Genomic DNA, 12,963 nt, shown 5'->3' on the forward strand with positions numbered 1-12,963 from the left:
ACTGACTTCTGTTTGTTACGCTGAGGAATAAAATGGGCTTGCGAAAGCCATGGCTGAAACCAAGCTACTGAAACAGAGGTGCTTAGGCAAGACCTTTGTAGTCAGCCTTGAAGGGTGATTTGCGTGCTTGGGATGGAGATGGGACAGGGCTGGTGGTGTTGCATCCATCTCATATCACACAAGCATTGGTGTAAGCGTGGTCCTTACTGCAACGTGCTGTTTGTGGTAGGGAAATGCAGTCTAATACGGACCAGACTTCTGTGGTAGGGAACAAGGTACATATATTGGACACAAGTGCTCTTTCTCCACAGTGGTTCATCTCCGTGCCCCTCCTGGGGTTGTTTGTGCTATAGCTTGATTAAGCAGGAAAAAAGGGGCAAAAAAAGTAATTTCTGTGAAATGTCTACTGCATGCACAGTTCAATGACTTTGTGTGCATAGCCATAAGTTAGATGACGGGTAGTAAAATCACTGATTTACAGGTAGTAAAATCCTGATTCGACTCGGTACACACGCTGTCGCTGTTTCAGTGAGGATTGCTGGTGTGTACAAAGCAAGCCAAAACGCTTTGGGTCCTCAGGGGAATAAAGCCAACGAATGTACTATACCAGTTGTTTGACAAGGCAGAGCGTTTGCCAAGCCACATGTGGCTTTTTGAGGGACTGAGGCCTTTTGTAAAGAGAAGCCAGTGGGAGCGGAGACAGCACTGTATTTGATCAGTCAGCCATTATGAATTAAAAAAGAAAGAACACAGGTATTTATGGGCTGAAGTGAGTAAATCTGCCAGTTTGGGAAATTTACAGCGTTGGCAAGTCCGTCTCATTACTCGAGTAAAGACAAGCCTATGTTGTGCTCTTCTGTTGCCCCGATAAGACTAAGGGTTAGCTGGGCTTTCTTGAAAGCTATAAATATACTGGTGGGAAAACAATAACCTCTCAACACCTCGTTGAGTTATATATGATTATGAGGAGTGGGCTTTGGGGAGCATTTCAATGTTTTGTAAGGAACTGTTAGCAGGGAGTGTTTAATTGCTGCAAAGACCCTGTTTAAATCTGTCAGAAATTAATAATTTCCACTTCTTAAAGCAAGACCGAGCTTTAAAATAAAAGAAAAACATGCCAATAATATAGGCATAATATAATATATAACCTCCTGTTGGGCCCCAGAGGTGCTCAGTATGTCGTGGTTGTGCTTGTCATACAGCATACATTTTCTTTGTGTATTTATCATTTGGGCTTGTTTTAGAGCTGGGAACAGCAAAAATAAAGTCTTAGGACAGTGCCAGCTGCCCTTCGGTCTCCTGGGAGAAGGGAGAGGGGTGTCCTCACCAGAAAGGACTTGGTTTATTTTGATTTGGTTTTCCTAAGGCAAATGGAAGTTTTTTCAGAAACTCCCTCTGAACCAGCCTCATGGTTTGGAGATGGGTCAGAGCAAATCCTTCAGGTGTGGGGTAACATTCCTGTTGCTCGTGTGGATTGTGTGAGTTAAAGCTACTGCAGAAGTTTGGCACCATGCTCTGACAAACACCATATATGTTTCTTTTGGAATGTGAAGTGGAAAGAAATTATTTTGAAGACTTTCCAAGGCAGGGCAGTGGGAGGCCTTGGAGTTTGGAGTGAGATACTCTCTTCTGTGTGTTGAATCTGGGTTTGGCAGCTGGACGTACAGCTTGGGCAGTTCATCCTGTTTTCTGTTGGATTATCATCTGTAGGGGCTGTGCTGTTATGAACAAGATGAATTAAGCTTGGTTTATTTTACAGTGCGTTGCCTCTTGAACAGAAGGAAAAACAGATGTTTAGAGAACATGACAAAATTCTAGCTATAGCTGGAAATATTTTTAATTCCTTTTTATTGGTGAAGCTGGATTTTTGGGACAGTATTACAGAAGTCTTAGGTTTTCCAAGAGTCGTTACTCTGAACCTGATTGTATATATGTGAGGTTCATATATGTATATACACACACCCATTGCATATCCCAGTGCAAGAATATAATGAATAAAAGGAGATCTGAACCCATTAGCTCTGCTTGAAGATTCCCATTAAAAATCATTTTCCTGCACAGCCACGAACATTAGCAAAGGCTGCCAACAAGACCTGGGAGAAAGACTACGCCTTTACATGGTAGCAGCATTAAGTACTTATAAATAACATAGAAAACAATTTTTGCTTACCTTCCTGTTTTACCGTAGGTGTAGCACTGAGTGTAGCCACTGACGGGAGTTTAACAACTTTTGGACCAGTTTTTCACTTTGGTATTATACTGAAAAGATGCCATGTTTTTCGTTGCAACTGGAAGTGACCTGGTGTAAAGGGTTTTTACACACATACATACATACACAAATATGTTTGTAAATAAAATTGCCTTTTTTCCATGCCTTTTCAATCTATATTGTGAGCGTAGGAAAAAAACTGTAGTCCTTTGGGATATTGTATTTATAGAGAAATTGTAATAATTTCCTTGATTCTTTATACATTGAATACTTCAAATAAAATAGTATTTTAGACAAATGGATGGAGGCGCATATGCCTGTGCTCACATGAACACTAGGTATAATAGATGCAAAGCATCAATAAAAAAAATTAAACTCATGTCTCATTTCCAGTCTTTTTCCCTCTAGAATTGTACTGCTAGCTTTTGGAAGAGGCTGTGGATTTACTGATTAATCTTGTGTATCAAAAGAAAAAGAGAAAATAAGTGAAAGACAAAGTTGCTGGCTAACACCATTGCTTTAAACTCTGAAAGGTTAGCACTGATATTTTGCTGTGCTTTTGTGTTTTACTCTTCCACCAGCTTTTTGGAGACTGGGAATCTCATCTGCGAAGGATAATGAAACTGATTGCTGGCGGAGGATTGTCCATCACAGGATCCCACAACATGTGCGGCGACTATCTGTACAGCGGTCACACTGTCATATTAACTCTTACATACTTATTTATCAAAGAGTGTGAGTTCATTACTGTTCATGTGGAATTTCCTGTTGTATAATTCCTTGCTAATTGAAGAATTATTGTTGTGCTGATCGGTAAATACAATTCAAGTAAAAATGCACATTTTTTCGATTAAATAAAAATAATAGAACTTCAAAGACATAGGGCTTACTGAAAAAGAAAACTTTGGAGACAAAATAAAACACTTCACTGTGTAGATGTCTGAGTTAAGCATTTTATTTAAAAAAAAAAATTTGTTTAGAATCTAACTGAAACCTTCATTGCACCCGGCCTGATGGATGGTATTTCAACTATATGTCTCCTAGTCTAGGGAGAGGTAAATGCCATGCTACATGCAAGGTTGCTCGTTTTGCAAGAATCAGGCCTTAATGTATGCATTTATCTTTTATGAAAGGCAAGAGGAATGGATTGCCATCTATTTAGAATCAATATTGAAATACAAATCAGTTAATTTTACTGACCATGGTATATTATATCATTATGTATTGGGCCTGTTTCTCAAAGATTTCATAGCTTTTCTATTTTCCAGGGATCTGATTTACCCAAGTACAATTTTAAGTTACACCTTAAGAGAACGATACTTATTTTGTGATCTCAGCATTCCTGCTCTTAATCTTAACGCAGGCATTGCACTACCCACCCAGGATTGCAGTCCGCGTCCTCTGCTAATTACAGCAATAGTCTTGTGTGCTGATGACGTTACGCTTTGAAATAATCACTGCTTGTGCTTCTTTCCAGATTCCCCACGGCGACTCTGGTGGTATCACTGGCTTTGCTGGGCACTCAGCATGGTTGGGATGTTCTGCATCCTCCTTGCTCATGACCACTACACTGTGGACGTGGTGGTGGCTTACTACATCACTACAAGACTTTTCTGGTGGTATCATACAATGGCCAACCAGCAAGTGAGTTTCTCCCAGTCTTTGGATCCACGTGGCTCTGCTTACTGTAGCGTGGTGGTGGGCAAATATCCACACTTTGCCTTGAGCCTTTCTGCAGGAGTAGGAGTGGACGCACCTGTGTCTTGTTGATAATCCCTCTCTTCCCCCCCCTCACATTGGGTTTGCAGGAAGGAAGGAGGTGTCATCAGTTGGGTTCATCTTGCGTCTTGACTGCAAAAATACCTGAAGGTATACCCGCAGGCAGGCAGGCCTCTCTGCTTCTGCTGTGTAACCTCAGTTTTTGAAATCCGTCTGAATTCTGGGCCAGTTTGCCAGTTTTGTGATAGCAAAGCAAACCGTTTAGATGTGGAGCGGGTTTTTTGCCTTGGGTTTTTTTTTGTATTGTGGCTTGTGCCCTTTAGTTAGATGACAGGTCTCTTGACGAATAGTGTGAGGCCTCACTAAAAATGAACCAGTTTTTCAAAGTGTTTCCAAGTGGCTGTAAGTTCCCCTAGCCAAGGGAAATGTTTTCCTTTTGGACGATAGTGCAGCAGAATAAGGCCCGTGTCTGGGAAGGCATGAAAAACAGGGTGATGAGGGAAATACTGAGAACAAGGAGCTGCTTAGGAGGAGACACAGCACTTCATGGGAGAGAGCAAAGCATGGTTTGTAATACTCAACCAGAGAGCAGCGGTAAATGATTCAAAGGTCAAACGAAGAAGTCTAAATGAGGTCTCATGTCATTCTTATTGTTCTTACATTCCTGCCAGTGAACTAGATCAATAAGAGATGAGCTTACAATGCTGAGGAATGCGAGAGAAAATGTGCAAGTCTGTTATCCATGGGAAAGACCTAATGAGTTAAGAGAAACTTACTCTTAGATCTGTAACGGCAAATTGGTGTCCAAATATTTTCTGTACAATGTGGAGAAAGATATTTTGCTTATCTGTTGCATATGACACCAGTTAATTATGTTTAAGAAAGACCTAGTATGATGGTAGGAAATTAGTTAATATTGTGATGGTACAGATTTTTAGATCATATCATGGTCTTCTAGCTACCATGTCATATTATTCCAGTGATTTTGACGCTACTTGAAGTAATACACCACAGTCAAGCCCTGTGGTACATTTTTACCACCAAATACCTAATTGCATTGTCCTTCCTGGTGCTGCTGCATGTGCAGAGGGCTGTGGCTTGTATCTGACCTTAAAATCAAAAGCAAAAGCTAGAGTGAATTTATTTTACATGTGAGTTTATGACATGGAAAGAAAGCTTAACATACAAACCCCGTGCTTGCACTTCCTGGTGGGCTGATAGAATGCTTCCCTGCTCTGGCACTGAAAATGTGCAGCAGGGTAGTTGGATAATTCCCTTGGTGCCTGCCCACTCCTTGTGTCTCAGCTGTGGCTTGCTTATGGCTGGGAGAAGCCAAAGTGGGGGTGGGGGCAGTTTGAGAGCGTGTGGAGGGCAGGGCAGGGTTCATTACCTCCTCCGGATGGGTTGAGGCATGCTTTGCTCATTGCTCTGTAGGCACACAGCTGGGCTCCAAAGCAGTTCTTGAGCTATAGGTAATTTCAGAGATACTTATGGAAACAGCTGTGCTTTGGGTTGGTTTTTTTTTCATTCCTAAAGGAGAGGAGAGACTGATCTTTTGGGCCTTTCATTCTTTTCCTGTGGGACCATTGAACAGCTGAGGTCTTGGAAACGAGGGTGAGCCTCACTTAGGAGCAATGTTTGGGGGGTGTGTGTGTGGCGGCTATGGAAAAGTAGCTTGGCTTCTCTTGATCTTTGTCCGTGCAGATCTGTTTGGGAGGTGTTTTTAGATATCGAGAGATTTTTGGAAGCAGCTGTAAGCAAGATGCCACTGATGAACAGTAGCAAGTGATGTGCAATGAAGTCATGTGAGTAAGTGATGTGGTCTTTCATAATTCTCTTTTTTCTGATTATCTTTGTGCAGGTGCTAAAAGAAGCTTCCCAAACTAACCTCCTTGCAAGGGTCTGGTGGTACAAGCCCTTCCAGTACTTTGAAAAGAATGTCCAAGGAATTGTACCTCGCTCCTACCACTGGCCCTTCCCCTGGCCGGTGCTGCACCGGGGCAGGCAGGTGAAATACAGCCGCCTGGTGAATGACACATAACAGCGTGTCAACAGACAAAATGGGGGGCAAAGGACCTGTCCCAAGTGCTAAGAACTCCGTACAGAAGATGCCATAAAAAAATCAACCCCTCCCTAACCCTTTCTTTTAACAGTTCCCTTGACTTAACCTATTCAGTTACCTGGTAAGCACTGTGATCTTTTTTTCTCTCCAAAGGATCTGCGTTGGACAACAATAAAGAAAATTTAACTTATCATGCACTGTTATACATTTCTTGTTAATAGATTTGGGATTTACATTTACTCATCACCATGTTCCTTTGTATATGATGCGACAGCATAAATGAAAGCTTTTATATCATAAGTTCTGGTCTTTCCAGTCACGTCTGGGAATAAAGCATATTATTTTCTTGGGAAAACATACTTTTCATATCTCTTGCCCCAAAGATTGGGCTGTAAGCCATTTTCTAGCAAATGACTATATGAAGGTTTCTAAATACCTGCCTTGGGTAAAATCGAGAAATCTTTCTACCTGTTGCACCGTGCTATGAATAAGATGATAGACACAGAAAGGTTTGGTAATCTTGATTTTGTAGAATCTGCAGTGACTGTGTCAAAAAGTGCAAAAAAAAAGAAAAAAAAAACCAGAAAAAAAAAGAAGAAAAAAAGTTGTAAAGTGATTTTCTAAGTATTTCCTAACTTTATTTTTCAAAATGTGTATGAAAATTAAATTTAAAAAGATTTTTACATGTCAGAGAATAGAGAGTTAAAATTTAAAGAAAATGCTTCTTGGGAGAGAGAGATTTGTCTATGTTTCTAGTGCCTTTCTTGTCTTGATTGTATGGTCAGTAGGCAGTCTTAAATGTTTTTATTTAAAATAGAGTATTCCATGAAAGCAGAATTATATATACTGTATAATTACTAATTTTTGCATTTATAGCTAAATTAAACTGGAAATTTGCTTATAATGTTGAAATTGCCATGTGTAGGGAGAAAAAACCAAATAAAAAGGGTCCGATCTTGCTCACACATTGTGGGCAGGTCAAACTAAAAGGTATCACTTTATTGTCTACTTGGTAGCTGTATTTTAAAAAGAAAAACAGCCATGAATTCCTGTTTTTTAAGAATTTTACAAATGATCACTGAGTGAACTACAAATGGTTTCTCCATCCCGTATTGAAATGTTGTTGAAAAACAACAAAGATAATCTATTTCTTTAAAATACTTGTGCAGAAACTGCATGTAATTATAAGTTTCACTCCTACCATACATACTGTATGTTTGGGGAAGTATTCTATCCTAAACTTGCCAATGTGCAGAACAGAATAGTTTTTTTAAAGAAAGAAGAAGAGAAAATATATATATAAATATATATATATATATATCCATTCTGTATTTTACGTGAAGCAGAGTTATCTTCTGTAGGGTTTTTGTGTATTCACAAGGTGATATTTGTATTGTAAAACAACAATGGTGAAGGAAAATAAAAAGGCTTTTGAAAAATGTAGTTTTCTTTATCTTTTTAATATTAAGTTTAAATTTAAAGCTGGGTTTATTCTTCCAAACCTTGCCTTTAATTTTATGTGTTATTGCACTATAGGCCATCAAATTTGGACTGTATGGAAACTGCGTTGATTTTGAATTGCTGTTCATGTTGGGCAAAACAGTGCCTTATCTGAAATAAATGCTATGCAATAGATTCTGATCATGCGGGAGCTGGGAGCAGATGGGAGAAGCCTTCCTGGGAGCCATCACCAGGGCTTGAAAAATCTACCCGAAAACTGCTGGGACGGAGCTCATTGCAGGGTAAACATCCATGACCCCGGGATCTAGCAGTCCTGTCACTTAAACAACACCAAAACAAACAAAAAAAAAGTGAAATTTCTGTGAGTACATGGTGGTGAAAGTGTCATTTCTTTCTTATTTTCCTTTTTTGGGGGGGATGGTTTAGCTCTACTTTGCTGCCCTGTTCCTCAGCCTTGGCCAAAAACTTCCTTGAAGAATTAATGGGGTGTTACTTCTGCTGCTTTGCCTCGCTGTTGCTTGAGATGCTTAACAAGACTAACCCGTTTCTTATCAGTTCTCTTTCTCCCTGGGAGGGAGGGGATTTCTTCACGCCCCATGCTTCTTGGCAAAACCCTTTGCAACAGCATTTGCAGAGCTGTCTGTGAATTTTAGGGATCAGCTCTGCATGCTTTACCTTCAATTCATGGTATTATCTTTGCAATTATGTGGTCGAAAGTAAATTTTTAAAAAAGGCAAACCCACCCCGAGATGATTGCTTGAGAGAATTCATGCTCCCAGACGTAAATGAACGAGTAGATTTTTCAAGACCCGGCATCACGCACATCAAAACCATTGACATAAGTAAATGTATGGATATATGCACATGACATTAAATGGAATCTGCTGAATTCTGCATTGTAGTGTCTGACTTACTGCATGGATCTTGCTAAACATGGTTTCATTTTTTTCACAGCAGAGCTGTGCTTTGGTAAAGCATGCTGTCTGGAGAAATAAGTCTGGGCAAGCAGGGACATGGAGCTCAGCAGTGTGGTGTTGCTCTCGGTGCTGCCTAGCCTGAAGGAGGGGACAAGGGGAATAGGTATGGGACAAAATTGTTGTGCATCAGTGTTAACTCCAGACTGTGGCGCTTGTGGTGCCTTGTTGTTCTCCTTCCTTGTGAGTATCTGCTCGGCAGCACCAGCTTTTTAAGACGGGTGATGGCTTGTGATGGCGCTAACGCTGCGGGGATCGGTGCGTGGAGTGCAACTGCTCATTGTTTAGCATTACGTTAACGATTGGGCATCACAAATTTCCCACCATTAAGCACTTCAGCTGCATTTACCCCAAACCACTCAGGTATGGTACATGTGCAGTGATTCTTCAGACTTTGCTTTCTGGAGAAGCGTAGCCAAGGGGTGATGGTGGTCTGCTGGAGACTTTGAACACCCACGCTTGCCTTTTGAACTTTGTATTTCTGGAGTGAGATCCTCGGGTAACTTGCAGGGGCAATCCTGTTCCCAGTTAGAGGCTGAACCACCACGTATGTGGTCCTCTTGCCCTGGGGCACTGGTGCATGGGTGCACTGTGTGCATCTACCTTGGGTAGTGAAGCTTGTGCTGCTTAGGCACACGTGGACCTTTACCATTGATGCCCATCAGAGAGGTGAGCACAGTAAACTTGTACTAGTGTGGAGCAAGAAGTCAGTAAAAGAGCTAAAATCCAGTGTTGTGCTGCCTTGAGCGAAACAAATGGAGTTAATGGCTCTTCCCACATTGTGCCAGTAAAACCATCTTGTCTTGACTTGTAGTTGAGCGTTGACTGGTTTAGTTTGAGGGTGTCTGTAGGAGGACAGACAGGAGCCTGGTTTGTGTGTGGAGGGGTAAACCTTAACATGTTGTCCAGTGCAGATGCCAGGAGGCTGAAATTTGAAAGAGGGATCTCCACCAGAAAAGGCTGGAAAAGGACAGCTGAAGGTGGAGAAGGACCTGGCAATTGTCTGAGTCCTGGACAAACAGAAATGAAGATCTTTGCCAGGAGAGTGGACTTTGCTGTTGCTGATATCCATCTCAATTTAGCTTTTAGTCCTTCCAGGTGGGCAAAGTTTTAAGACCCTTAAAATACAGACAGGAGGTTTTTGAGCAGCACAAGCCAAGCAAGGGCAATGATCCCTTTGCTTTTCTGTACTCTGAAAAGAGCAATTAACCCCCATCAACCTCTCCCCTCCTGCTTTTATTCAGGGGGCAGCTCCATGTATTGCCCATTGGCTTATCTTCTGGTGCTGGAGTATGAGAGTGCTCCCGAAGAGAAGCCACCATGAGTCCCTGTTTTGGCAATGTTTCCCATCCAATTCAGCGGATATTGGCAGCAAATATTTGCTGGAAAGATTTATGGCTTCTTTTTGACCATTTGATAAGGACTCCTTCCACAGCCAGCAACCAAAACAGAGAAGAACCCTTTGTGTCATGCAGCATGGTGTTCCCATGCATCTCCCCTGTAACTTGGTAGGAATACACATCTTCCTTGTAGAAAATTAACGTTGATTTTCCAGCAATGGTGCATCCTCTTAATGTTATTTCTGCCGCTGTTATCCAAGTGCACTGTAGGCTTGGCAGGGAATGCTGGTGAGCACCAGGATTTGGCCACAACACCCTCTGCTTATCCATTCTGCAGCTTGTTTAAATAAATAAGCACATCTCTAGCAAGGTTTGGGAGCAGGTGGGAATCCTCCAACTTGACTGCAGATGTTTTAGCAGCAGCATCTTGGCTCCGGTGGTTACTCTTGCTGGCAGAGGGTTGGCATCTAGGCATGGGTGGCCATAGAGCAGCCCACCTTGTTCATTTTCTGCCCAATTTTTGCCCAGAAAAAGCCAGTGGGAGTTGGCTGAGCAAGGATCTGCACAATTCTGCATTGCTGTTTTTCAATTTCCAGGCCCAGGGGGTAAGGTTTTCCCAATCTTGTGCCAGAGCTCTTCTGCTTTGCACGTGCTGCTTGGCTCTTCCTCAGAGCGGTGCTTTCCCCATGCTCTCCCGCATCCCAGGTAAGTGCCGTGCCGTGCCGTGCCTGTGGGGCTGCTGCTGTGCGTGTTTCAGGAAAACATCCATCCAGGGCCTGGGAACGACTCTGATAAATGCTGTTTAGGGTGCAAATGAAGATGTTGTCACCAAGGTGTTTGTTTTCCAACAAATGCTTCCAAATGCATCCAGCCACCTTGTGATCTTGTTGCAGGTTGGTGAAGGGGGAAAGGGGGAATGGGTTAGCTTGAGGGAATGTGCTTTGGCCAGGAGATGATGGGCTGAAGCCAAAATTGGCTGCTGTAGGGTTTCTTCTGATGACTCCAGTACTGGAAGTGCTGCCAGCTTAGACTTAAAAATCTTTTAACCAATTTTGCTCTCAAAAGACCTCTGTCAAAACAAGGAGGTCTCCCTTGATCACCCCTCTATGATGATGGGAACGATCTCCAGGGTAGTGCCATGGGGTCTGGCAGCTTTGGAGTTGTTCCCATCCCCTTTAACATGATGGGGACAACTTGTTGCAAGAGCTTTCCCACAGGGTACCTTCACACCCTGGAAAGGTCCTAGCATCCTAGAATGGTTTGGGTTGGAAGGGACCTTAAAGATCATCTATTTCCAACCGCCCTGCCTTGGGCAGGGACACCTTCCACTAGACCAGGTTGCTCAAAGCCCCATCCAACCTGGCCTTGAATACTTCCAGGGATGGGGCAGCCACAATTTCTCTGGGCAACCTGTTCCAGTGCCTCACCACCCTCACAGTGAAGAACTTCTTCCTTACATCTAACCTAAATCTACCCTCTTTCAGTTTAAAACCATTACCCCTTGTCTATCACTACACTCCTCGTTGAAGAGTCCCTCCCCATCTTTCCCATAGGCCCCCTTTAGGTACTGGAACGCTGCTATAAGGTCTCCCCAGAGCCTTCTCTTCTCCAGGCTGAACAACCCCAACTCTCTCAGCCTGTCCTCATAGGAGAGGTGCTCCAGCCCTCTGATCATCTTTGTGGCCTTCCTCTGGACTCACTCCAACAAGTCTGTGTCTTTCTTATGTTGGGGGCCCCAGAGCTGAATGCAGTACTGCAGGTGGGGTCAAAGCAATTAATCCAAGCCCCGCTGGTACCCACGTAATGCTTTAATGCATCTCTCTCCCCAGGCTTTTACAAAGCAGCCACAGAGCCGAAGGGTCTCTCCTTTGGACCCGTTTATGATGCTCTGGGTGACTTTTGGCCAACGTACTCCCTCATCCAACTAATAATCCCTTCTGCTCAGGCTTCACTACTGGTTGCCTGTGGCCACAGCATATGCCAATCAGCATAGCATTATCATAACCACTGATTTTCATTTTCCCTGCCAGACAAGTTATTTGAGTGACCCTTTGTTTTGAGTTAATTTTGGTTCATCTCAGCTTCTTGCAGGTGGAGCAGGTAAGGCATGATGAGTCTGAGCTGTGAGGCTGCGTGCAGAACAGGGATTTTTTAGTCGCTGCCTGGCAGGGTGGTTTTGGCTCAGGCAGCCCTCTGCGAGGGGAGCGAGCCTCGGCTCTCCCTCTGAGGTGACTTTTTTTCCCTTTCCACTTAATATTTTATAGGCTTAAATGAAAGCAGAGTGGGCAAGGAGCTCAGGACGTTATCTGTTTCTCTGCACTGATGTCTCCCCCTTGGCTAGAAGATGCAGCTCTGTACCTTCCAGCAGTGAGAGATATTCTGGTTTATTATTTTTTAGCCCTTCAATGTACTTCCACACATCGCATGCATTTTGACAGAGTGATTGAAACGTACCTTCCCGTTTCATCTGGCAGCCAAATTACTTTTTTTGTTGTTGTTGTTAAATCCACAATTACCTTTTAGGCAGAGATTTTGATACTTGCTCCAGTACCCTCCATGTTGGGTTTGTGCTGCTGTTCAGGGAAATGAAAATGTGTCACTTTTGTACATCTGTTCCTTTCTACCCCCTGTTCATCCCATGGAAGGGATGACTTGCCTGTGCCTTATCACGCAACCTTTTCATTACATCATTCTGCATTTTAGCTTGTGGGAAACCTCAGCCAGACTAGGTAGCAAGGGGGATGCTTAAGTTTTGCAAGCAGTAATGTTACGTATGAGATGGGGAACACCTGTTTGGCCTTTTGCTGCTGTTTCAGATGATTGATGGCAAAATATTTTCCATTTGTGGTGAAGCTTTAACTCATTTGCATTTAATCTGTGGATGGATTTAAGGCATGTGATCTGGGGAATTTTGGGGTGTTCTCATGTCTGAACATCAATCGAGTATTAGACAGCAGCAAAAAATCGCCAGGACTTGGTTGTCCAGAAGGGCAGGAGGGTCCTTGCTCATACCACATCCCAGGACAACATTTCGATAATGTTTGGCAGATGTCCCTTCAGTTCAGCTATCACTCAGTGATCTGCACATGACTTTTGAGTTCAGAAACTGTAATCGTTCCAGTTTGGCTACCTTTGCAAAAGCCCTTGCTCCTGTTCAGCCTGCCCTTCCTAAACTTTCCGTGCGTGCTCCCAGTCGTG

The 12,963-nt window shown here is 42.9% G+C and overlaps 2 protein-coding genes across 19 annotated transcripts in view; both read left to right on the forward strand.

The window, feature by feature from the left end:
* Positions 1-8,340, forward strand: part of SGMS1 (sphingomyelin synthase 1) — a 110,109-nt gene extending 101,769 nt beyond the window's left edge. For all 15 annotated transcript variants that reach the window (XM_030030331.2, XM_030030333.2, XM_041127138.1 and 12 more), the window contains 3 exons: positions 2,791-2,944; positions 3,687-3,853; positions 5,790-8,340. In XM_030030331.2, the coding sequence (XP_029886191.1) occupies positions 2,791-2,944; positions 3,687-3,853; positions 5,790-5,969 (501 nt within the window). In that variant the 3' untranslated portion in view covers positions 5,970-8,340. The remainder of the gene's footprint in view (positions 1-2,790; positions 2,945-3,686; positions 3,854-5,789) is intronic.
* A 64-nt stretch (positions 8,341-8,404) lies between these two features.
* Positions 8,405-12,963, forward strand: part of LOC115348229 (putative neutral ceramidase C) — a 33,955-nt gene continuing 29,396 nt past the window's right edge. The window contains exons 1-2 of one of the 4 annotated variants that reach the window (XM_041127134.1): positions 8,447-8,531; positions 9,335-9,933. The gene's annotated coding sequence lies outside the window, so the exon portion shown is untranslated. The other 3 variants (XM_041127135.1, XM_041127136.1, XM_030030621.2) reach the window with 3 other exon arrangements.

This window comes from Aquila chrysaetos, chromosome 11 (genome assembly GCF_900496995.4).
Source record: "Aquila chrysaetos chrysaetos chromosome 11, bAquChr1.4, whole genome shotgun sequence".
Lineage (NCBI taxonomy): Eukaryota > Metazoa > Chordata > Aves > Accipitriformes > Accipitridae > Aquila > Aquila chrysaetos.